The sequence below is a fragment of the Oncorhynchus mykiss genome, chromosome 19 (genome assembly GCF_057628025.1).
Source record: "Oncorhynchus mykiss isolate SJ-2025 chromosome 19, ASM5762802v1, whole genome shotgun sequence".
Classification (NCBI taxonomy): Eukaryota; Metazoa; Chordata; class Actinopteri; order Salmoniformes; family Salmonidae; genus Oncorhynchus; species Oncorhynchus mykiss.
In genome coordinates this window covers 14,657,669-14,683,557 of record NC_143040.1, presented here as the reverse complement: position 1 = coordinate 14,683,557, position 25,889 = coordinate 14,657,669, and the positions used below count along the sequence as shown (strand labels likewise).

At 43.3% G+C, this 25,889-nt stretch overlaps 2 protein-coding genes and 6 non-coding genes across 11 annotated transcripts in view; all 8 read left to right on the top strand.

Moving 5' to 3' along the window:
- The window catches only part of LOC110534793 (calcium uptake protein 3, mitochondrial), a 54,498-nt gene extending 47,320 nt beyond the window's left edge, over window positions 1-7,178 (top strand). For 2 of the 3 annotated variants that reach the window (XM_090210220.1, XM_090210219.1), the window contains 4 exons: window positions 5,041-5,149; window positions 5,381-5,538; window positions 6,363-6,427; window positions 7,014-7,178. In XM_090210220.1, coding sequence (XP_090066346.1) covers window positions 5,041-5,149; window positions 5,381-5,538; window positions 6,363-6,427; window positions 7,014-7,020 — 339 coding nt within the window. In that variant the 3' untranslated portion in view covers window positions 7,021-7,178. Of the gene's footprint in view, window positions 1-5,040; window positions 5,150-5,380; window positions 5,539-6,362; window positions 6,432-7,013 lie in introns of those variants that run through there. The other variant, XM_090210218.1, reaches the window with a different exon arrangement.
- A 2,580-nt stretch (window positions 7,179-9,758) lies between these two features.
- LOC118941560 (small nucleolar RNA U3) lies at window positions 9,759-9,973 on the top strand. The gene has a single exon (XR_005037857.2). It is a non-coding gene; the product is annotated as a small nucleolar RNA U3 (small nucleolar RNA).
- A 506-nt stretch (window positions 9,974-10,479) lies between these two features.
- Window positions 10,480-10,695, top strand: LOC118941564 (small nucleolar RNA U3). The gene has a single exon (XR_005037861.2). It is a non-coding gene; the product is annotated as a small nucleolar RNA U3 (small nucleolar RNA).
- A 511-nt stretch (window positions 10,696-11,206) lies between these two features.
- Window positions 11,207-11,422, top strand: LOC118941551 (small nucleolar RNA U3). The gene has a single exon (XR_005037848.2). It is a non-coding gene; the product is annotated as a small nucleolar RNA U3 (small nucleolar RNA).
- A 532-nt stretch (window positions 11,423-11,954) lies between these two features.
- LOC118941550 (small nucleolar RNA U3) lies at window positions 11,955-12,170 on the top strand. Its single transcript, XR_005037847.2, has one exon. It is a non-coding gene; the product is annotated as a small nucleolar RNA U3 (small nucleolar RNA).
- A 2,057-nt stretch (window positions 12,171-14,227) lies between these two features.
- LOC149975089 (small nucleolar RNA U3) lies at window positions 14,228-14,443 on the top strand. The gene has a single exon (XR_016489171.1). It is a non-coding gene; the product is annotated as a small nucleolar RNA U3 (small nucleolar RNA).
- A 514-nt stretch (window positions 14,444-14,957) lies between these two features.
- On the top strand, window positions 14,958-15,173 carry LOC118941563 (small nucleolar RNA U3). Its single transcript, XR_005037860.2, has one exon. It is a non-coding gene; the product is annotated as a small nucleolar RNA U3 (small nucleolar RNA).
- Window positions 15,174-16,066: 893 nt separating this feature from the next.
- On the top strand, window positions 16,067-25,813 carry LOC110497297 (vacuolar protein sorting-associated protein 37A). Of its 2 annotated transcripts, none has more exons than XM_036953981.2 (12): window positions 16,067-16,240; window positions 16,709-16,783; window positions 17,096-17,213; window positions 17,445-17,545; window positions 17,856-18,057; window positions 19,718-19,788; window positions 22,864-22,991; window positions 23,678-23,736; window positions 24,204-24,272; window positions 24,545-24,688; window positions 25,107-25,220; window positions 25,461-25,813. In XM_036953981.2, the coding sequence occupies exons 1-11, from the start codon at window positions 16,131-16,133 to the stop codon at window positions 25,185-25,187; spliced, it is 1,158 nt and encodes a 385-aa protein (XP_036809876.2). In that variant the 5' UTR covers window positions 16,067-16,130; the 3' UTR covers window positions 25,188-25,220; window positions 25,461-25,813. The 2 variants fall into 2 exon arrangements, with proteins under 2 accessions (XP_036809876.2, XP_036809875.2); XM_036953980.2 differs by having other exon boundaries at window positions 25,433-25,813.
- The last annotated feature ends 76 nt before the right edge of the window (window positions 25,814-25,889 follow it).

Genomic DNA, 25,889 nt, shown 5'->3' with positions numbered 1-25,889 from the left:
CAAGCACTCTATAATCTACTTTCCCCTCCCTCCCTCTCTCCCTCCCCCCCTCTCTCTCCTCCTCTTCATCCCTCTCTCCCTCTCTCTCTCCTCTCTCCCTCTTCTACTTCCACATTTCACAAAGTGTCTCTGAGTAGGAATGTTTAACTACGATCAGTATAGCCTTTTAGCTCATAATGAATGAGGTTATAGGGCCAGGTGGGGTCCTGATCCTAGATCAGAACTTCTACTCTGAGATTCTTTGAAGAAACAGGCCCTGTACTGGTCTGTCTCTCTCTTTCTTCCACAACCCACACTTTCTGTTCACCTCCCTTTACTCTCTCACCCCTTTAACCTCCTCGATGTCTCTCCCATCACCCCACTCCCCCTCTCAGCCCTTCCTGCCCCACCTGACCCCCTGACCCCTATTCCCCCCTCCTACCCTCTATATTTGTGTTCCCACCTTGTCATGGTCCTCCGGGCACTGTGTCTTTTTCTCTCTACACCTGAACGCACCACTGGCCCATCAGTTAGATCAACTAGAGATAGTGAATCCGTTACATCTGACACTTACACCTGACAGCCAGTTGTAAGGACCAGTGTAATCTGACGGGCCAACACCTGAAGGCCAGTTGTAATCTGACGGGCCAACACCTGAAGGCCAGTTGTAATCTGACGGGCCAACACCTGAAGGCCAGTTGTAATCTGACGGGCCAACACCTGAAGGCCAGTTGTAATCTGACGGGCCAACACCTGAAGGCCAGTTGTAAGGACCAGTGTAATCTGACGGGCCAACACCTGAAGGCCAGTTGTAAGGACCAGTGTAATCTGATGGGCCAACACCTGAAGGCCAGTTGTAAGGACCAGTGTAATCTGACGGGCCAACACCTGAAGGCCAGTTGTAAGGACCAGTGTAATCTGACGGGCCAACACCTGAAGGCCAGTTGTAAGGACCAGTGTAATCTGACGGGCCAACACCTGAAGGCCAGTTGTAAGGACCAGTGTAATCTGACGGGCCAACACCTGAAGGCCAGTTGTAAGGACCAGTGTAATCTGACGGGCCAACACCTGAAGGCCAGTTGTAAGGACCAGTGTAATCTGACGGGCCAACACCTGAAGGCCAGTTGTAAGGACCAGTGTAATCTGACGGGCCAACACCTGAAGGCCAGTTGTAAGGACCAGTGTAATCTGACGGGCCAACACCTGAAGGCCAGTTGTAAGGACCAGTGTAATCTGACGGGCCAACACCTGAAGGCCAGTTGTAAGGACCAGTGTAATCTGACGGGCCAGCTCTGACTCACTCACTGACTGACTGACTGGTTCTCAATGGCGCTGACCCCATTGCCCTACTCTTATGTGTGATAACTGTTGATTGATCGACAAGCCAGTGTGTTGTGCTCTGTGTCGTATACAAAGACTTTGAGTTATCTGGCTCTAGCTAGCTAACGCTTTGTTGTGTTCATGTAGAGTTGGAGTTGGATCCAGTGTAAAGTGACGTTTTTGAGTAAAGTGTGTATACCGGCACTTTCTGCTCCTACATTTTTTTCTCTGATCGATTGTTATTATATTATGCAACACTTTCCGTCCCTTAATGGCAAATCAATGTGTGTAATGTACAGTAGAGCCTTGATCTGCATGAACAGCACGTTGTGAATCTATCGGTTTGGATACGCATCAACACACCCCACAGCCAAGACGGTATGTTCTGCCTACACTGCACTTTGCTTCGAAAACTTCCCAAGTTATTTAACCAACTGCATGAAGATGGAAAATGAAGTTCTGCAGTGTTTTTGTCCTCGTGTTCATGCAACGTTCTTCTTGTGTTTTATCTTTCCACGCTCTGGCAGAGACAACAGGTTTGTCCCTATTCCCTAATGATGAGAGGAATCATCTTCTTAGCACGTCCTGTCTGCTCTGCCTCACTGTTGTCTTGAGTCATTTTTTAACGGACCCCTGGTTCTTCACCCACCCACGCCCGATCAAATCAAATCAAATGGTATTAAAGCAGGTGTAGACCTTACCGTGAAATGTTTACTTACCAACAATACCGTTTTGAGAAAATAGAGTTAAGAACATTTTGACTAAATAATTAATCAACTAAAGCAACAAACAAAAAAAGAACACAATAAAAATGATAATAATGAGGCCATATACAGGAGGTACCGGTACAGAGTCAATGTACCGGGGTACAGGTTAGTCCAGGTCATTTGTACATGTAGGTAGGGTTAAAGTGACTTTGCATAGATGATTAACAGCGAGTAGCAGCAGTGTAGAAACAAAGTCCGGGTGTGTATTTGATTAATTGTTCAGCAGTCTTATGGTTTAGAGGTAGAAGTTGATACATACCTAAACACGATGTCAAAAGATTTACAAGTCTGCTCAGTCAATTAGCCCACTCAAGATGAGTTTCTCATACTGTTGGTGGGCCGTACAGTTTTAACTGAAGCAATTAGTGGACCTGCATCTTATAGGTCTACTTCCAATGCAGGTGTTTTCCTGAATACGCCTCGTTAGGTAACCCACTCAGTTCAACAAGTCCACTGTCAGCCAGGCATTCTGCCGTACTCATCCATTCATCAGAAGTCTCAGTAAGAAACGTAGACGCCCGTTGCTTTGCGGTGTCGTACATGTAGACATCCATTAGTTAGTGGTGGTCGTTCCATTGAGCTAGCAGGCTGGAGCCCAATGTTCCACAGGAGGTGAAGGAATGCTCCAGTGACCTCCAATAGTATTTTCTAGATTACTCTATGGCCCAATCTGTCTGTAGGTATCACTGGGGTGGCTGGCTCCTGTCTGTTTGCATGGAGGCTATCGGGTTCACAGGGCATCAAAGGAGGACCAGGCAGGTAAGGGCCACTCGCCCGGAATGGATTTGTTGACCGCGCAGACAGATACACACTGGCACACACACTCTGTTTGTCTAAGGCATTTTACACATCGTTACATATCTCCCACTTTAAGTTCCAACAGGTCCTAGTTAGTCAGACGGTTAAACACTTCCCTGTCTGTCCACACACACTGTGCTGATTTAGAGAGCATTGTTCGCTACTGGTCTGTGTTTGCTAGCCTCAGCAGCAGGCTACCTGTGTTAGCTAACTGGTTTTGTGAAGGAGATTACTTGGGGAGGTTTAACCTTAGCAGCAGGCTACCTGTGTTAGCTAACTGGTTTTGTAAAGGAGATTACTTGGGGAGGTTTAACCTTAGCAGCAGGCTACCTGTGTTAGCTAACTGGTTTTGTAAAGGAGATTACTTGGGGAGGTTTAACCTTAGCAGCAGGCTACCTGTGTTAGCTAACTGGTTTTGTAAAGGAGATTACTTGGGGAGGTTTAACCTTAGCAGCAGGCTACCTGTGTTAGCTAACTGGTTTTGTAAAGGAGATTACTTGTGGAGTTTGAACCTTAGCAGCAGGCTACCTGTGTTAGCTAACTGGTTTTATGAAGGAGATTACTTGGGGAGGTTTAACCTTAGCAGCAGGCTACCTGTGTTAGCTAACTGGTTTTGTAAAGGAGATTACTTGGGGAGGTTTAACCTTAGCAGCAGGCTAACTGTGTTCGCTAACTGGTTTTGTAAAGGAGATTACTTGGGGAGGTTTAACCTCAGCCAAGGGTGTTTAAAATGAGGAAACTTGGTGAAAAGGAAGAAGGAAGTTCCACAGGTCGGGCTTGTAGAGAACCCCCACCAGGATGTTTCCATAGCAGAATTTTGTATGTGAAATAGACTGGTGTTAGTCACCACTTCAGAATGCCTCTCTGTGTTGTCATCACTAGGCCACGTTTACAGTCTCTCATCCCAGTGGAGGCTGCTGAGGGGAGAACGGCTCTAAATAATGTCTGGAACGGAGCAAATGGAATGGCATCCAACACCTAGAAACCATGGAAACCATATGTTTGATACCATTCCACTGATTCTTCTCCAGTCATTACCACGAGTCTGTCCTCCCCAATTAAGGTGTGACCAGCCTCCTGTGTCTCATACCTTTCTTTTATTCTTTGTTTTAGTGTGATGCAGCTCGGGCTGAAATGAGTGATACCTACAGACAGACTATTGGTGGTCACTAGAGCATGCCTTCACCTCTTGTGGAACCTTGGGCTCCAGCCATCAAAGCCAATAGCTCTGTTAGATCAATGGAACGACAACCACAAACTAATATAGGTCTTCTTTAATTACCCCTTTTTCTCCCCAATTTCCTGGTATCCAATTGGTAGTTACAGTCTTGTCGCATCGCTGCAACTCCCGTTACGGACTCGGGAGAGGCAAAGGTCGAGAGCCGTGCGTCCTCAGAAACACAACACAGCCGCACTGCTTCTTGACACAACGCCCGCTTAACCCGGAAGCCAGCCACACCAATGTGTCGGAGGAAACACTGTACACCTGGTGACCTGGTCAGCGTGCACTGCGCCCGGCCCGCCACAGGAGTCGCTAGTGCGCGATGGGACAAGAACATCTCTGCCGGGCCAAACCCTCCCCTAACCCGATGACGCTGGGCCAATTGCATGCCGCCCCATGACTCTCCCGGTCGCGGCCGGCTGCGACAGAGCCTGGACTCGAACCAGCCTTAGACCACTGCGCCACTCGGGAGGCCCATAACTAATATATGTCTACATGTTCCACACTGCAAACCAGTGTGTGTCTACGTTTCTAATAATGAAGTTTGATTTTCAAGGATGAAATCCCAGAAAGCCTTGCGTTGTGAAACTTGTGAAACCTGTGAACCTCTATTTTTGCAGTGGCGCTGCACAGATGATCAGCTCTCACAACGTCTGCAGAAGGAACCACTCAGGAACCACATTCATAGCTGATACACAAACGTATTAAATGTGTAGCATGGTTGTGTCATTCCCGGGCCTAGTCCCTACAGTCAAAGGGGCCAAAGTTGCATGGGTCAAAGGTCACATGATCATACCATCGTCACCAATTTGACCATCATCACCAATGGGTTTGAGCTTGAAGCATCCCCCCCCCTATTCCGAGAACTGCAAGAGCTGTCTGTCACTCCGTGTCCGTTAAAGATTGCTCTGTGTGTCACACTTATATGGGATCCCCTGTCTTTTTACTTCACAGGGCATCACCTTCGACGAGTTCCGCTCCTTCTTCCAATTCCTCAACAACCTGGAGGACTTTGCCATCGCCATGCAGATGTACAACTTTGCCAGTCGCTCCATTGGCCAAGGTAAGCCTCCATTTTAGGATTTCATATCTGTGGAGATATTTCCCTTTCGCTCAATAGTCTCTTGTGAATAATGGCTGTAGGTTACTTTTCTCCTCCGTCTTGTTCTCTTTTTTTGTATCCCCCTCTCTTCCTGTCTCTACCATCTGTATCTTGTCTCTGTCTTCCTCTATTGCTTTCCCACCCCTTCTCCCTCTCTCTCCCCTCTATATATCACCGTGCTCTCTCTCTCAGATGAGTTTGGGCGGGCTGTGTACGTGGCCACGGGCCTGAAGCTGACACGCCACCTGGTCCACACCATCTTCAAGATCTTTGACGTGGACCACGACGACCAGCTGAGCTACAAGGAGTTCATCGGCATTATGAAGGACCGGCTGCACCGCGGAGGGAGGGTAGGGACAGAGAGAGGGGGAGGACTGAGGTAGAGAGAGAGGGAAAGGGGAAGGGAGAATTTGGGTGAGAGAGAGGGGGGGGGTGAAAGTAGGTAAGGTGGGAGGGAAAGGCGAGAGAAGAAAGATGGATAGAGAGAGGGAGAGAGAGAGAAGGATGAAGAGAGGGGGGGGGGGGGGTGGAGGAGAGGTATGAAGAGTGAGAGATAGGGAGAAAGTGAGAACGATCTAGTTTGGTTTTCCATCACTAGAAATTTGACATGCTCTCATTTTATTTTATGTTACACTTGGACAATGTTATTTGATTCTAGCTTTTGACTGTTAACTTTAGTCAACAGCCATAAAAGTGGTGGCAGTTTTAAGATCTTTATCTAGAGCAAATCTAGTTACACAGTTATATGGAGGTCTGTAGTGTTGTAAATGACTACCTTCCCTGCACTTCCAAAGTATTTTACTGCCCCCTGGTGGTATGTGAAGTTAAACAGTTACAATTGTCATCATGACTAGGGCCCAGAGTTTTTCCTAGTCAGATAAGGCATGTGGTCAGAGAAAACTCCTAGGCCCTACACATGACAGTTGCATAATCAGGAAATAGGTATGAATTAATTGTAATACTACGCCAATCAATCGCTCTTGAACGGGTCCTACGTTGATGTCCTATGCATGGGGTCTTGAGTCTGAAATATTACTGTTCAATTTCTCTTGGCCTCGTCGTCCTGGCTTCCCTTTTGACTAACAGCATCCCAATACCCCCTCCTTCTATTTCCTCTCTCTCTCGCTTTTCCCACCCTATCTGTTTCTTCCAATCTGCTGCTCACAAACCCCAGGGCTACAAAACCGCAGAGCGATTCACTTCCTTCAAGTCCTGTATGAAGAAGGAGCTAGCTGGCAGATAAGTATTACCCACAATCCACTCATCTCTTATCTCATCTATGACCTATAACCTCTGACCTAATCAAATCTGATTTTCATTTCATTTATAACCTCTGACCTATTCTCAATGGACCTGCGAACCGCAGCTCTGTCTGTCTCGATGACCTATAACCTCTGACCTATTCTTAATGGACCTGCGAACCGCAGCTCTGTCTGTCTCGATGACCTATAACCTCTGACCTATTCCCTTTATACTTAAAAGATCTGGATAGATTGACACAATATCACTTTAAGACCAATCAAGTCCTTTCAGATCACCTACAGAAGCATATCAGGACTATGGTGCATCTATGCAAGTATCCAATGATAATAACTTAAAATACCCTACAATCTCTTCCAGTATTGTTACAAGAAATATAGTCTGGCCCCAGATCTGTTTGTGCTGCCTTGACAACTAACGCCAAACAATAACCATAGGAGTTGGAAAGACAGCATAAAACAGATCTGGGACCAGGCTACAAGAAATAAGCACAGTCCTGTGTATTAGTCTATATCCTGCATCCCGGCTAAATTCCCTGTTTAATGGTACCATTGTCATTGTTTACCAGGTGAACAGGAAACAACATGCCTCCTTCCCCATCTGCCTGCGTGCCGAGGCCAGCAAACAGGTCCGCCAACTCTAGAGGAGGTTCCAGGCTAGGCTTTAAAGAAGGAGGAAGAGGATGATGAGGAGAGGAAGAGGAGGAAGATGAGGAGAATAGGATGACGAAGGTGAGGATGAAGACAAGGAAAAGAGATTGAGGGGGACTGGAGGTGAAGGATTCCATGAACAATCTGCAGGGGAACATTGTGGTTTTAAGTCTGCGTTCTCAGCCACCACTCCCTCCACTAGCATGCAGAGAAGCTGCCGTTTTGCAACAGACATCTCATTGGTTTCAGTTCTCCTGTTTATCCAATCGTGGATCAATTCCGCAATCCATTTTCCTCCCATTGCAAGTAGGCCAGTGATGCATAGCCTACACTACTGCACCTAGTATTTAAGCAGTGCTCACCAAACATTTGAAAAGCACAAAAAAATTACAGTTTAAAGAAAGTTGTAACTAATCTCTGATTACTGATAATATAGAACGATTTATGGTAAAAAATAAATAAAAAAAATGCTCGTATCACATTAAGATTTGTAATATAATAATATATAATAATGGTCAAATAAAGACTGTGACTTACATTACAGTAAGAGCCTGCATGGTCAAGTGTAGTATCTGTATCAAATGCCTTTACCAGTGAGAGAAAGGTATGGGAGAAGGAAGAGAATCTTAATGTCTTAATCATGTCTTTTTCTATTCGTGCTTTTTTCCAGTTTACACAGGCCTACTTGCATATATTCAGCAGCAAGTTTGGTCATCTGGCTAGATAATAAAGATCAATACATAGCCTACAAATGCAATGAATTCTACAATGAAGCAATAGTAGTATGGTTTTGAAATGCTTGCAATTGATGATCTTCCAAATGAGAGAAAGAGAGAGCAAGATCATGATATTCCTTTAAGACTCCTTGTCTTCTGTCTGTTGTGTCTGTTGTGTGTGTTACGCTTGTAATGATTAGGCGGGGAAGAAGTCTAACTTTTTTTCATGTGTGCCTTGTTTTCTACATGTCTTCCCTGTCAAAACTAATTCCATTCCAGCAACAAATTTCGTTGAAAATGTACCTTTTCGGAAAGCAAATTGCTGACCTGCCCTCCTACCAGTGTACTGTGCAACCTAGGTTTCCTTGATTCACTATGTAATTGACCAACATTTCACCTCAATTGGTAGTGATTATATTTATTTATTGAATTATTAATCTGTTTGTAATATAAATCTACTTAACAGCAATATTATGAGCAGACGTTTTGATTTTAAGTTTGGACCAGTAAGCATGATAGTGATGTAATTATGTTCAACGATTCAAGGTGTATCTCTGTATTTAGTTTGAATATTAAATAACTTAAATGGTTTGACTTAACTGATTTATAGTTACTCTGCGTATTTGCGTTATATTAGACGCTATAGAACATATAAACACATTTCTCGACCATTCCCTCAACCAAGCGGTGAAGTGTATGGTTGGTGTGAAAAGACCTTGACAGAATGCAAGTGAAAAGTGTGATGAATGCACGAATAAAGACTTTTGAAGGGAACATAATGGCACACTGTATTTGTTTTTTCAGCCAACTACATAGAATGGACATGCGCACGTGGGCTTTACATTTTTTTTCACCGCAAAAGTTGTATTATCAGCTGACATGCACCTGGGACATGAACGATATAACTTTATTTGGCAGCGCTGGGTAGCTACATTTTCAATCATCAAATTGTATGGATTTTTTTCTAAAAAGACTGCAGTTGGTTTATTTTCATTTCATCAACTGAGCACTGCGAAGGCTAGCTATGAGCTGCTGGCACCTGAATTGGGGAGGACTGGCTTGTGGTAATAATTGAGCGGAGTGAGTGGACTCAAACACGGTTCCCATGGGTTTGCTGTCATTCAATTCTTCGTTCTATACATTATTATGAGCGTCCTTAGCAGTCTCCTGTGGCTGCTGGTAAGTTCAGCGAAAAATTAGATGTAGCTGTTAGTTGGCTAGCTAACGCAAATTCCTAGCCTCTCACTGTCAGATAACGTTACTCAGTAAAGTTTTGCCAGGTTGACACATTAAAACGTATTTCCATAATTACGGCCGTGACACCAGCTTGTGTAGCCAGCTACGTTTAATAATGCTTTAATGAATGCGTTCTTACTTCTTTAATCATATCTTTATATTAATGTTATTGTGCCGTTATTTCGCAAAGCAGATCAATTTGTGGCGTAGCGCGCTTTTCTTTTGAAAAGTGGAACGAGAAATGCGTTCTTATGATTCCGTCAGGACACTTCTCCCCAACGCACCAGTACGCTCATCAATCGATTCCACCATGTAAATATAATGTCTTCGAAACTTCTTGTGCAGATTTCACTATAATAACGCGAAAAAATACACATATGTAAACACATTTTTCAATATGGTCATGTTTTAAATTTACAAAGAACAAGTGCATCATTATATGAAGTTGACCGCGAGCTCAGCTCTGCCGCCACAGTCAACAGCGCTTGTTACCAGCAAGGTATTGTGGGTACTGACATTCACAGAATATTAATACATTTTTAGATATAATTATTGTAATTGGCGTACATTTTATCAAGAATATTGTGTGTCCATGAACGGGTGTATATTTACCTCTGTAAATCTCGCAGACAATGACACTTTAGATTAAACCGTTAGTGGAAATGCTTGTCCCGACATAGACTTCCCCTGCTTGCCCAAAGATACGTTAAGACTATACTTTCAGGGATCATTTCTATAGTTCTTGACTTGAGAAATGTGTTTCTAAAGTGTGGATCTCGTAACCCACGATGATGAGATACGATATTCCCTTCTGAGCGCGAAGCGGGCTTTGAGTAATGATTCAGTTCATCCGCTCTCTGCCATTGATGACCGTTCTTTGCTTCCTTGTGGAGCATTGAGGGAGGGAATATGATCAGAGTGGTTAGCGCTTAATATTGTTAATATTAACTTCTTTCGTACGTGTAGTTCAGGTTATTAAATAGTTTATCACCATTATACAACACAGTTGGTTCCTGTTTTCCTTGCTATGACGTTCTTCTATAGGAGATATGTGATTTTAATCCAGTCAGAACTCTACCTTTTCAATTACATTTGATTTCTAAAAATGTTTTTCTTGTATTTTCTCTATTGTGGGCTATTGACTTTTTCAGCCAATGCCAGTCCCATAAAAACTGGAATGAGTTCCTTCTTGCACCTCCCTCATTTGCAAAGTTATATTGTGGAGCAACTTGAAAATGTATTTTATGAAGCTTTCTTGGGCATAAAACACGGCAATAACTCATTCCATATGTGACCTATTAATGAAAAGTAGCCCGATAAGCATGATTTCAGGCACGTGGTCCTATAGTGTGCTCTTTATACGGTGGGAAACCGTTAGTGAGAATAGCAGCTCCAACATAGGCTACCCTCGCTCGCCCTCAACTTATTTAAGACTATACTTTCAGGGATCATTTCTATAGTTCTTGACTTGTGAAATGTGTTTCTAAAGTGTTAGATCTCGTAACCCACGATGATGAGATGCGATATTCCCTTCTGAGCGCGAAGCGGGCTTTGAGTAATGATTCAGTTCATCCGCTTTCTGCCATTGATGACCGTTCTTTGCTTCCTTGTGGAGCATTGAAGGAGGGAATATGATCAGAGTGGTTAGCGCTTAATATTGTTAATATTAACTTCTTTGGTACATGTATTGTAGTTCAGGTTATTAAATAGTTTATCACCATTATACAACACAGTTGGTTCCTGTTTTCCTTGCTATGACGTTCTTCTATAGGAGATATGTGATTTTAATCCAGTCAGAACTCTACCTTTTCAATTACATTTGATTTCTAAAAATGTTTTTCTTGTATTTTCTCTAATGTGGGCTATTGACTTTTTCAGCCAATGCCAGTCCCATAAAAACTGCAGTGAGTACCTTCTGGCACCTCCCTCATTTGCACAGTTATATTGTGGAGCAACTTGAAAATGTATTTTATGAAGCTTTCTTGGGCATAAAACACGACAATAACTCATTCCATATGTGACCTATTAATGAAAAGTAGCCCGATAAGCATGATTTCAGGCACGTGGTCCTATAGTGTGCTCTTTATACGGTGGGAAACCGTTAGTGAGAATAGCAGCTCCAACATAGGCTACCCTCGCTCGCCCTCAACTTATTTAAGACTATACTTTCAGGGATCATTTCTATAGTTCTTGACTTGTGAAATGTGTTTCTAAAGTGTTAGATCTCGTAACCCACGATGATGAGATGCGATATTCCCTTCTGAGCGCGAAGCGGGCTTTGAGTAATGATTCAGTTCATCCGCTTTCTGCCATTGATGACCGTTCTTTGCTTCCTTGTGGAGCATTGAGGGAGGGAATATGATCAGAGTGGTTAGCGCTTAATATTGTTAATATTAACTTCTTTGGTACATGTAGTGTAGTTCAGGTTATTAAATAGTTTATCACCATTATACAACACAGTTGGTTTCAATACTGTTTAATGTTCCTGTTTTCCTTGCCATGACGTTCTATAGGAGATAATTGATTTTAATCCAGTCAGAACTCTCTCTACCTTTTCAATTACATTTGATTTCTAAAAATGTTTTTCTTGTATTTTCTCTATTGTAGGCCATTGACTTTTTCAGCCAATGCCAGTCCCATAAAAACTGCAATGAGTACCTTCTGGCACCTCCCTCATTTGCACAGTTATATTGTGGAGCAACTTCAAAATGTCTTTTATGAAGCTTTCTTGGGCATAAGACACGACAATAACTGATTCCTTATGTGACCTATTAATGAAAAGTAGCCCAATAAGCATGATTTCGGCCACATGGTACTATATAGTGTGCTCTTTATACGGTGGGAAACCGTTAGTGAGAATAACAGCTCCAACAGAGGCTACCCTCGCTCGCCCTGAACTTATTTATGACTATACTTTCAGGGATCATTTCTATAGTTCTTGACTTGAGAAATGTGTTTCTAAAGTGTTAGATCTCGTAACCCACGATGATGAGATGCGATATTCCCTTCTGAGCGCGAAGCGGGCTTTGAGTAATGATTCAGTTCATCCGCTCTCTGCCATTGATGACCGTTCTTTGCTTCCTTGTGGAGCATTGAGGGAGGGAATATGATCAGAGTGGTTAGCGCTTAATATTGTTAATATTATCTTCTTTGTGTTGTAGTTCAGGTTACTAATTGATTTATCACCGTTACACAGATGGTTTCAATACTAAATAACCATTATTTTGACAGCGCATAGATTATTTATTTGAGCGCTGGTGTACCATCCTGAACAAATGCTCTATTGATTTAATGACATTAATTCTTGACCAGTTGAAACATGATTTTATTGAAATGGATAACACGATTAAAGACAAACGCATATTCTACAAATAGCTGTTAATGATGTTGGCATATTCAATGAACTGATGAAAACTAACCAAGCGCTCCAGGACAAGTTGTCTACAGAAATAAAGGAACTTAAAATCAAGAAATTCAACCAAGACAAAAAAGACCAGGCCGATGGTAAAGTTACTTCTAAAGAAACCCTGACAAGGGAGGTCCTGTACCTCCTCTCCATGACAGACGCGGGAGGGATGCCGCTTACTTCTATCCACCCCCGTCTGATCAATGCTCTACAACCAGCGCCTCATCGCCTTCCAATGGTCGTTTTTTATTCAACGTGAGACTGAACGGACGGAAGGGCGGAGGAGGCTGCAGGCACGCGCATCGACGAGATGCCGCACCCGACGGGGTAAGAAGAAACCACTATCAGAGGCAGAGGAGACCATTCACACGGTCCCACTGTGTCTTTAATTTATCAAGCAAGATATTGAGCCCTGCCCATTTCTCTTTGCTTAATAAAGGGTTATATTGTGTGCCTTTACAACCCAGTGCAACGATTTTGATGTTAAGGTAGACATGTTTAAGTTTTTTAGAAACATCCGTTTAAGGGAATTCTTTAGCTCCCCTAATCCTGACATTTCTATTGAACCAGTAGGTTGCTCTCCTGCGCATACTCCGACTCCTTTTAGAAGCAATAGTTATTTTATACCTCCAGCCAATCGCAATCACTCTATCGAGACATATTTCAGACTTGTTGAAAAAGATGTTGCTCGTCTCCGTAAGAACAACAGAAGTCCAAATCTTTCCATAAACTTGTTCTGATTGGCTGGGCCTGGCTCCCCAGTGGGCTGGGCCTGGCTCCCCAGTGGGCTGGGCCTGGCTCCCCAGTGGGCCTGGCCCTTGCTCAGTCAAATCAAATTATATTGGTCACATAAACATATTTAGCAGATGTTATTGCAGGTGTAACGAAATGCTGTTGCGCCTTCTTCACCTTGCTGTCTGTGTGGGTGGACCATTTCAGATCGTCAGTGATGTGTATTCTGAGAAACTTGAAGCTTTCCACCTTCTCCACTGTCGTCCTGTCGATGTGGATAGGGGCATGCTCCCTCTGCTGTTTGCTGAAGTCCACAATCAGCTCCTTCGTTTTGTTGACGTTGAGGGAGAGGGTATTTTCCTGCACCACTCCGCCCCTCACCTCCTCCCTGTAGGGTGTCTCGTCAATGTTGGTAATTAGGCCTACTACTGTTGTGTCGTCTGCGAACTTGATGATTGAGTTGGAGGCGTGCGTGGTCACGCAGTCATAGGGGGAACAGGGACGACAGGACCGGGCTGAGAAGGCACCTTTGTCATGTGAAATCCATCGATTAGGGCCTAATTTATTTATTTCAATTGAACAATTTCCTTATATGAACTATCACAGTAAAATAGTTTACATTGTTCTAGTTGCCTTTATATTTGTGTTCAGTATTAAATAATAAATATATTATCGAACGTATACCACTGGGGTTTTCAGCCAATGGTAGAAGTCGCCCAAAAACTGAGCAGCCTCTGGTAGGTACCTCCCATTATTTAATTTTAGGCAACTGGAGAATGTATTCTGTTAATCTGGGACATATGTGCTTTTTGTGAGCCAGTAAATTATATTATATGTCCATTAACTGTTACTTTACATTCAATACAATGTGATACCTGATACGGGTCAATAGTAAGGCTGCTGCCACGTGCTGCTGTATCGCGCTCTGCATACAGTGAGAAGCGACTGTAGGTAGTGACAGTGACGGAGGGAGCTGTGAAACCGTCAGTCAGACTGATTGCTCCAACATGGCCTAAGCTTGCTCGCCCTAAGATACGTTAAGACTATACTTTCAGGGATCATTTCTATAGTTCTTGATTTGAGAAATGTGTTTCTAAAGTGTTAGATCTCGTAACCCACGATGATGAGATGCGATATTCCCTTCTGAGCGCGAAGCGGGCTTTGAGTAATGATTCAGTTCATCCGCTTTCTGCCATTGATGACCGTTCTTTGCTTCCTTGTGGAGCATTGAAGGAGGGAATATGATCAGAGTGGTTAGCGCTTAATGTTGTTAATATTAACTTCTTTGGTACATGTATTGTAGTTCAGGTTATTAAATAGTTTATCACCATTATACAACACAGTTGGTTCCTGTTTTCCTTGCTATGACGTTCTTCTATAGGAGATATGTGATTTTAATCCAGTCAGAACTCTACCTTTTCAATTACATTTGATTTCTAAAAATGTTTTTCTTGTATTTTCTCTAATGTGGGCTATTGACTTTTTCAGCCAATGCCAGTCCCATAAAAACTGCAGTGAGTACCTTCTGGCACCTCCCTCATTTGCACAGTTATATTGTGGGGCAACTTGAAAATGTATTTTATGAAGCTTTCTTGGGCATAAAACACGAAAATACTGATTCCTTATGTGACCTATTAATGAAAAGTAGCCCGATAAGCATGATTTCGGCCACATGGTACTACTATATAGTGTGCTCGTTGTACGTGGGAAACCGTTAGTGAGAATAACAGCTCCAACAGAGGCTACCCTCGCTCGCCCTCAACTTATTTAAGACTATACTTTCAGGGATCATTTCTATAGTTCTTGACTTGAGAAATGTGTTTCTAAAGTGTTAGATCTCGTAACCCACGATGATGAGATGCGATATTCCCTTCTGAGCGCGAAGCGGGCTTTGAGTAATGATTTAGTTCATCCGCTTTCTGCCATTGATGACCGTTCTTTGCTTCCTTGTGGAGCATTGAGGGAGGGAATATGATCAGAGTGGTTAGCGCTTAATATTGTTAATATTAACTTCTTTGGTACATGTATTGTAGTTCAGGTTATCAAATGGTTTCTCACCCTAACACAGAGTGGTTAGATTTAGTTTGTGTAAATCAAACAAGAATACTGATCATAACTGGTATGTATAGACTATATGTAATGTCAATAGTAGGTGGTATAGTAACGTTTATGTGCCGGCTGTTATCATGGTATTTACTTTATCATTAGGCTTATATAAGAGTGAAAACATGCAATGTATTCTTTCACCAGGTCATGATAAAGTAACGTTAATTTAATTAGAAATGGAGTTCTTAAATCTTCTAGAGTATTTTTTCCCCTATTGCCCAATCGATGTTATTTGTAGTGACAGTAGAAACCATAGGAATGCTGTGGTACAAACTGTAAAACAAATGGTGACGTCATTGAAGTATGCGCATTGACCTCTCAACTCCTGATGCGGAGAATGTAAAAAAAAACATTACAATTATGTTACATTTGTCACAACAGTATTGAGAACAATTTCATTCCTTTTAAATATATCTCAGTATAGTTTGTTATTTTCCCCCCAAAATACTTGTACATTTACCTTCCTGGTTTCTTTGTGTACAGTGAGGTAGTACGCAAACTACTTAATCATGCTCGTACACAACGAGGGTTGTTGTCTTCCTATTATCCGTTTATGTGCTCGGTAGCTACTAAGCTTACCAAGAATGACAGTGCCAATTTTGGATAAATGCTTCAAGCGGAGAAATTGAATAGTTATTTTTTACGACCATCTAAGATATGCCATACCGAAAGTTATCGCTGTGCAAGTAGCTAGAAGGTACAGGCTAGCGAATATTGGCTACATCTCGACGGGGTTTTCTCCTTCCCTTGTCTGTTCTTGTTGAGGCTGGATAGTGATTTATTAATTCATTAGCTAGCTAGTCATTAAGTTCAAGCTCGTGCCCAGCCAGAATAGGATGAACTGGCTTTTCCCCTCATCCAAGGGTTCCGGACCTCTCCCACCTCTTAATAGCTTGCAGCAACAAAGACAACGGCAGATCGAGTCTCTCAAAGCTGCCCACTCCAGGTAAATCAACATCACGTACTAGCAATGCTAACTAGCTAGTTATGGCTAATCCGTGGCTTGTCAGCCTTGATAGCTAGCTAAAGTATTTGCTACTATTTAAAGCGTTGTCACAAGGTGTAATTAGTGTGTATCGTGCGATGTCTAGCTAGCTAACGTTAGTGCCCCCATCGCAACACCGACAGTTGATGGGACTAGGTCAGATTAAAGTCTTATGTATTGTTTACAAGTAACATTAGAGAGAGGTGCCCCTCAGCGCTCTTCTAGATAGTCAGCCTAACTTTATAGGTGACATAATTGTAACGTTATGTAACTAATATGAACAATATGTCCAATATATACGTGTGTCACTTATCTTTTTCAATATACTAGCTAGCTAAATACGTTTTGGATTGACGTGTCAAAGTATTGTGTGTAAGGTGGATAAACTGGTTTGTATCTAACGTTACATGTTTCGGTTTTCTCCTACAGCTTAGCCGAGATCCAGAAAGATGTGGAGTACAGAATCCCTTTCACAGTCAACAACTCAACCATCAGCGTCAACATGTGAGCGAGCTGCACGTTTACAGAGTTAGCATTAACAGATGAATACATGTTTACGTTTTAGCATCAACATATGAGCATGTTGTCCCATCAGTGTCAACACATGTGTAAACCCCAAAAGCTCATCCTGCCATTGGTTTACAGTACAGCTGGGTTAATCTTCCATTTACTTGGCTATGTCTGACTTGTTGATTATTTCTTGCACGATCAACAGTACTCAAACCCTCAGAACTCATAGGCTACTATCACTTTCAATGACCTCTCTCTCTACCTTTCTCCCCCCTATCTCCCTCTTCTCTTTCTCGTCCTCTGCAGCTTGCTTCCGCCTCAGTTTCCCCAGGAGAAACCAGTAGTCAGTGTGTACCCTCCAGTAGGACATCACCTGGTAGACAGCAACAATGGCACCATGGTTACCAGCCCCCTCATTACCAATGTAAGTCCTTCTCAACTAGATATGATGTTATTTAGGTCTATGTCAACAATACAAGAGACAAGGGAAGCTAAATCTGTGGTGATCTGAATGGTAGCCATTTTATGTTTTTCTCTAGGTATTTATACTTGTTTCGTTACTAGTTCATTGTCTGTATAAGGGCAGGTGTTGACATGGATGCAAACATCTGGTATTCATGTGCTTGTCATGAAGCTAACAGGCCTATGTTCTCAGTTTGGAATGCACTCAGATCTGGGCAAAGTCATCCAGAGTCTCCTGGATGAGTTCTGGAAGAGTCCACCGGTCCTGACGTCTGGCCCCACCGGCTTCCCTTAGTCAGTACCACACACACACACACACACATAACATGTCATCATGTAATCCTTTGTTGGCCGTTGAAGGCAAATTCTTTGGTTTGCGTGTAATACGCAATGAAAGGACGATGAAAAGGTGTACAAAGTCACATGAGACAGCCATAATAACTGCCATAGCTTTACAGTAAAGGATACAAGGAGGCAGAAAGACTAGCTCAGTGACTAGTGTCATTTAACTGAGTACTGTTTCTTCACAAAGGGAGCCCATTCTCATCAGCTTTCTGTTTCTCCCATCTTTCCTCCCTGCCATCTCTCTCTCTCTGTTGTGCAGTAACATGTACAAGCCGTCGGGGATGCCTCCCTACCCCACACAGAGCTTCCACTACGGGCTGCGCCCCGTGGGCCCCACCCCGCCCCCCATGCCTCACGCGGGTGTAGAAGGAGCTCACGGTCACTGCCCTCCCTGGGCAGCAGCCCCTGTCTATGGCCTCATCACCGACCTGCCTCTCCCCGTACCCACCGCAGACTCCCAGGTAAACGCACTACCACAGGTTCATTGAAGTGTAGTGTACCCAGTAGATATCTGGCTGATACTGACCGACATAATACCTAAATGTATACGTTAAGGAGACTACTTGGCATGCAGTTTAGACGCCCCAAGAGGTTTAATGTAGCAATGTTTCATCAGGACAGACAAATATCCACAGACGAGAGGTCGACCGATTAATCGGAATGGGCGATTAATTAGAGCCGATTTCAAGTTTTCATAACAATCAGCAATCAGTATTTTTGGGCGCCGATTTAAAAAAGCATTTTTTTTTAATATACCTTTATTTAACTAGGCAAGTCAGTTAAGAACACATTCTTATTTTCAATTACAGCCTAGGAACGGTGGGTTAACTGCCTTGTTCAGGGGCAGAACGACAGATTTTCACCTTGTCAGCTCGGGGGATTCAATCTTGCAACCTTACAGTTAACTAGTCAAACAATAACGACCTGCCTCTTACACGAATGTAGTAAGCCAAGGTAAGTTGCTAGCTAGCATTAAACTTATCTTATAAAAAACAATCAATCATAACCACTAGTTAACTACACATGGTTGATGATATTACTAGATATTACCTAGCGTGCCCTGCGTTGCATAAAATCTGACTGAGCATACAAGTATCTGACTGAGCGGTGGTAGGCAGAAGCAGCATTCAAACAGCACTTTTGTGAGTTTTGCCAGCAGCTCTTCGTTGTGTGTCAAGCATTGCGCTGTTTATGACTTCAAACCTATCAACTCCCGAGATGAGGCTGGTGTAACCCGAAGTGAAATGGCTAGCTAGTTAGCGCGCGCTAATAGCGTTTCAAACGTCACTCGCTCTGAGCCTTCTAGTAGTTGTTCCCCATGCTCTGCATGGGTAACGCTGCTTCGAGGGTGGGTGTTGTCGATGTGTTCCTGGTTCGAGCCCAGGGAGGAGCGAGGAGAGGGACGGAAGCTATACTGTTACAATGGCAATACTAAAGTGCCTATAAGAACATCCAATAGTCAAAGGTTAATGAAATACAAATGGTATAGAGGGAAATAGTCCTATAATTCCTATAATAACTACAACCTAAAACTTCTTACCTGGGAATATTGAAGACTCATGTTAAAAGGAACCACCAGCTTTCATATGTTCTGAGCAAGGAACTTAAACATTAGCTTTCTTACATGGCACATATTGCACTTTTACTTTCTTCTCCAACACTATGTTTTTCCATTATTTAAACCAAATTGAACATGTTTCATCATTTACTTGAGGCTAAATGTATTTTATTGATGTATTATATTAAGTTAAAATAAGTGTTCATTCAGTATTGTTGTAATTGTCATTATTACAAATAAATAAATAAAAATCGTCCGATTAATCCAATAATCGGTATCGGCGTTGAAAAATCATAATCGGTCGACCTCTACCACAGACTGACCTATTCTTCTAGTTAGAATCATTGGGGGCATCTATTATATTATACTTTATTTTCAAAACACCTCACCACCAGCCCTAAGCACACAATACCTTAACAACTGTTGCCAGGCACTGAGGCCTGTCAGTCACCTGCGGACTAGAGCTTCTGTACTGGAGTACTGCTGTGATGGTCAAGTGCTTAGCTACTTGTTTTATGTGTTTGTTAGCTACATAAGACGTGATATCACTCTGTCTGCAACAGGCTGGTTTGAACGGCCACATGTACAAGATGCCTGAGATTCCTGAAACATTTCCTGAGCTGTCTGAAATGAGGTATGTGCATTCTGCCACTGGAGTTTAATACGTCGCCCACTTTTTGGGCCGTTGAGTCCAAAGGGTAACGTATGAGGACACGACTCAAAGAAACGTTTAGATATAATGATATGTATATAGGTTTCAGTGGAGGCTGGTGGGAGGAGCTATAGGAGGACAGGCTCATTGTAATGGCTGGAATGTTATCAAACATATGGAAACCACATGTTTGACTTTGTTCCATGAATTCCATTTCATCCATTTCAATGAGCCAGTCCTCTTATACCTCGTCCCACCAATTTTCACTGAGAGGCATGTAAATAATTGACAGCCAATGATCAATCAGGGATAGTCCATCTTGTTTGGACAATAAAGTTATATTGTCTTCCAATTCTGAACCTTCACGTTTGGGTTTCAATCACTTAATCCCACATCAACCTACATATTAGCGCTTTCCTCTCTCTCCCATGTTTGTTATTTATTTTTATTTTTACAGGGACAACGTTTCAGTAAAAGTGCCAGTTTAGCCAGCCGGCTAATTTTCAACCGCAGTCCCTGGGCAGGATATTAAAAGCAATGACAATATCAATACACACAAACGATGAGCATTAAGCACATTCAGAGAAACATATGACAAGCAACACGTAGCACGCAGACAGAGAAACATATAACAGGCAGACAGAGCAACGATAGGACAAGCAACACGTAGCACGCAGACAGAGAAACATAGAACAAAATTAACACGTAGCACGCAGACAGAGAAACATATAACAGGCAGACAGAGCAACGATAGGACAAGCAACATTTAGCGCGCAGACAGAGAAACATAGAACAAGCAACACGTAGCACGCAGACAGAGAAACATAGAACAAGCAACACGTAGCACACAGACAGAGAAACAGAACAAGTAGCATGCAGACAGAGAACATATGACAAGCAACACGTAGCACGCAGACAGAGAAACATAGAACAAGCAACATGTAGCACGCAGACAAACACAGGAGCAACCTGTAGCACGCAGACAGATAAATGTTTTAACAAGCAACATGTAGCACGCAGACAGAGAAACATAGAACAAGCAACATGTAGCACGCAGACAGAGAAATATAGAACAAGCAACATGTAGCACACAGACAAACACAGGAGCAACCTGTAGCATGCAGTCAAAGCAACATAGGACAAGCAACAAGTAGCATGCAGACAGAGAACATATGACAAGCAGCACGCAGACAGAGAAACATAGAACAAGCAACACATAGCACGCAGACAAACAGAACAAGTAGCATGCAGACAGAGAAAAATAGAACAATCACCACGTAGCACGCAGACAGAGCAACATATAACAAACAACACGTAGCACGGAGACAGAGAAACACAGGAGCAACCTGTAGCACGCAGACAAAGCAACATAGGACAAGCAACACGCAAACAGAGCAACACATCACAGAAAGCAACTAAACAAAATATGTAAAAGCAACTGTGTTTCCACACCTCACAAGCTACAGACAACATGGAAAAAGGCCATACAAAGATGGGGATTATGTTCAAGTCTGAGTGGCCTTTAGCCATGTCTTCATGTTTTTTGTGAAGGTGTGATCGGTGGTGCAGTTGTTTGTGTCTGATTGCAGTATGTTCCAGACATGGGAAGCTCTCACAGAGAAAGTGGATTTACTAAAGGTGCTTTTCCTTAGGGGAACTATACAGTCACCTCTCATGGCAGACCTTGTGGATCTGCTGCCATGGGTTTGGGTTTTCTGTTTAACAAAAGTACTGAGTGGAGGAGGAGGCAGGCCATTTAGTATCTTGAATACAAGACATGCATCAGTTTATTGCACAAGATTTTCCCAACTCAGGAGCTCATGTTTTTTTTTCTTTTTTTTTTTCCTTGAATTTTAGCCCTTTTTTCTCCCGAATTTCGTGGTATCCAATTGTTTAGTAGCTACTATCTTGTCTCATCGCTACAACTCCCATACGGGCTCGGGAGAGACGAAGGTTGAAAGTAATGCGTCCTCCGAAACACAACCCAACCAAGCCACACTGCTTCTTAACACGGCGCGCATCCAACCCGGAAGCCAGCCGCACCAATGTGTCGGTGGAAACACCGTGCACCTGGCAACCTTGGTTAGCGTGCACTGCCCCCGGCCCGCCACAGGAGTCGCTGGTGCGCGATGAGTCAAGGATATCCCTACTGGCCAAGCCCTCCCTAACCCGGACGACGCTGGGCCAATTGTGCGTCGCCCCACGGACCTCCCGGTCATGACCGGTTGCGACAGAGCCTGGGCGCGAACCCAGAGTCTCTGGTGGCACAGCTGGCGCTGCAGTACAGCGCCCTTAACCACTGCGCCACCCAGGAGGCAGAGCTCATGTTTTTTGAGGATGATGATGGCTATTCGGCTTCCTATCAAGCACTTTGAGAGCCTGTTTGTAGACAGACTGAATAGGTTTTAATGTTGTACATCAAGCTTGGGCCCAACTAGTCAAGCAGTATGTAAAGTGGGGGAGTATCATAGATTTGAAGTACAGTTTTGCTACCTCTGTAGTCAAACAATTTCGCATGAATCGCAAATTCGCTAAGTTGAATTTGGTTATTTGAGTTACCTTGTTCACCTACTTTTTATAAGAGAGGTTGGAATCAAGTATGATGCCAAGGTACTTAAAATCAGATACCACCTGGAGCTTCTCCCCTGACACATAGACATCTGGCTCAGTAGCATCTGTTGCCCTCTTTGTGAAGAACATGCAGACAGTTGTTTTCACATTGAGATGCAAACACGAGTCACTGAGCCACTTTGTAACCTGGACCATTACAGTAGTGAGTTCTTGTGCAGCTTGTTGTTTGCTCTTTGCATGCACATATAGCACTGTATCATCTGCATACATTTGAACTTCAGACCCAGTACAGGCAGAGCATTAATTTACAGGCTGAACAGAAGGGGCCCTAGTATTGACCCTTGGGGCACGCCCACATCATAGCTGAGAGTGGGCGACAGCTCATTGCTCACTCTGACACACTGGGTTCTGCCTTCAAGGTATGATTTCATCCATCTGTCCCACCATATCCCTCTCTGACTGACTGCCTGTGTGTGTTGTCCCCAGTGTATCCCAGCTGAAGGACATGAGTGAGCAGGAGGACGTGCTGCTGGAGTTGTTTGTGTGTCTGCCCCAGCTCAAACAGGTCACCACTGACAAGGAGGAGCTGGTCAACAGCATTGTGGACATGGCCAGTGAGTCTCCCTACACACTAGTGGTGGTTGCTAAACTTGACTGGGAAGTGGGTGACACTGTATAGCCAAAGCCCACCATGTACACACAAACAAATGCTTAGAGCAAGGACCATGGTTATTATGAGCTTCCAGTCATGCTAATGCTAGTTAGCAATGGCGCCAGAAATGACCTACAACTCCCTTCATACTGCACACAGAGACATAACATTTTTATCCATGAGTTCATCTGACTCAGTAAGGAGATGAAGCGCTACTATCCCAGAGAGCCCAAAATCACAAACTGTCCCCAGAGAGCCCAAAATCACAAACTGTCCCCAGAGAGCCCAAAATCACAAACTGTCCCCAGAGAGCCCAAACTGTCCCCAGAGAGCCCAAACTGTCCCCAGAGAGCCCAAACTGTCCCCAGAGAGCCCAAACTGTCCCCAGAGAGCCCAAACTGTCCCCAGAGAGCCCAAAATCACACACTGTCCCCAGAGAGCCCAAATAGAGAGCCCAAAAGTTCAAACTGTCCCCAGAGAGACACTTTTGGTGTCAAACTCATAATCGCTATGGTTACACAGATCCTCAGTCAGTTCATATGGGCAGGTAGTGAAATGAGTGTGTGCTAGAAAGTGGGGAAGTGTTGAAGCTGAGTTCACTGCTGCCCTGGGACACACACTGACATGTTTTGGTCATCTCTCTCCCAGAGAAGAACCTGCAGCTGGAACCTCAGCTGGAGGGGACGAGACAAGAAATGCTGTTCAAGGTGAGAATTTGTAAAAAAAATAGATATATATCTTTAACCTTTATTTAACTAGGCAAGTCAGTTAAGAACAAATTCTAATTTACAATGACGGCCTACCGGGGAACAGTGGGTTTAACTGCCTTGTTCAGGGGCAGAACGTCATATTGTCAGCTCTGGGATTCGATCTAGCAACCTTTTGGTTACTGGCCCAACGCTCTAACCACTAGGCTATTTGCTGTTGAATAATACACATTCACTGGCTAATGAATGCAGAAGGTCTGTCTGTCAATATACGTTAGCAATCACACTCTACCTGTATGAATGTCTCATGACAACTGTCAGTTTGTTACTAACGTTATAGCTGATACCACCTTGCACCATTGAGCCAAGTTGAAATGTTGGTCGGGATCAGTCCTACTGCTATAGACTGCTATAGACGGTATATTGTGTTGTGAGCGCTAGTTGTTTCTTACTTGTTGTGTTGACAGTACGAGCAGCTAACCCAGAACAAATCGGCCTTTGAGACCAAGATGCAGAGACAGCATGACATCAGTGAGGTGAGGTGTTCCCTGCACCAAACACACACGTGACGATCACGTTTTCTAACCTCAAAAGTACATCAATGTTGTCCATGACCCAGGCAATGAGTTGTTTTATTCGCTGCTCATCTTGTCCATGTTTCTGGGGTTGAAACATGTACAGATTATTCACAACACAACTGATGTTGTAGGGTATGGATTTGGCTTGACGTCTGAGTCCATTTTGAGGTTTGAAAACCCCCCAAAAAGTTTTTTTAAGTGTCATTCTATGAACTTGTGTTGTTCTCCAGAGCTGCAGTCTGAGTGCCCTGCAGGCTCGTCTGAAGGTGGCAGCCCACCAGGCGGAGGAGGAGTCAGAGGAGACGGCCGAGAGCTTCCTGGAGGGCAAGACGGACATCGACGACTTCCTGGCCAACTTCATGGAGAAGAGGACGGTAAACTGAACTAACTGTCAAAAAGTCAAGTCAACAAGCTGACATGAAGTAGTGAAAGACTGATACCAGCACACTGCAGAATTCTACCTCAGATGTATTTTTCAACATTTCAACACGTCTTTGTTGTCCAAACAGCATTCTATAGTGTGGGGGATGGATATGTCTGTGTTTCACCAGTCACTGAACTAGCAGAGTTAGAAGGATCATAACATAGTCCACGAAAAGAGAGCCGGGAAGCATTGAGCTGTTGTGTAGACGGTATTTACACTCTGTATAAACATCTCTGTGGTAATATGAACAAGGTGTACTGCAACAAGTCAACAACCAGGAAATGGGATTCTATGTAAATACTGGCTATTACACAGTAGTCAATGTTTGATTTCATATTTGGACGTGTGTGTGTGTTCTCGCTGTACAGCTCTGCCACAGCAGAAGGGCCAAAGAGGAGAAGCTGCAACAGTCCATCAACACACACGGACAGTTCCCCAGCAGCCACTGAGCCCCTTCCCCTCCTCACACATGTTTATAAAAGGTAAACCCACTAACGCCACTCTGTTGGATGAAGTACACACTGTACGAAGGGTTTATGTAATCTGACCTTAAAGGGGCAATCTGAGATTCAAACAACTACAAAGGGGTAAACAACTGGAGAAGTGTAACCTCTCAAATTCATAGATGTAAGGAATGACTATACTTGAGAACAATGATGGGTTTAACAATGTTCCATTTTTGTCTTGATCATAGGCTGTATTTATTTTCTTCTCTTCTCAAGTATGGAGATGTATCTACCAGCAACACACCCCTAAAGAGAGAGGAAGCACATCTTGGTGTTGATAGAGGCTAAGAAGCAACCATTGTGGTATGAATTGTAATCCTGAACTAGGCTTTTGAACTCATTTCAGTATACAGTTTCCAGTGATGATGATGATGGTATGACTTGTCTCATACATACATACCTACTTGAATTTGGATGATGAGTTTGCTAACGCTGCTGAACACCCAACTACAACTGATACTGTATTTAAATAATGTTAATAATAGGCTTTATTATAATCAGACACCTTGTACTATGTTATTTAATTTCTTTAGGTTAATAAACCATTCAGAACATTTGTTTACTAAGAATTCCTGATTATTCTTTTTTTCTAACATTAACATCTGACCTGTGTGTGTACTGCATTTTAGTGTGACTGAAATGCAC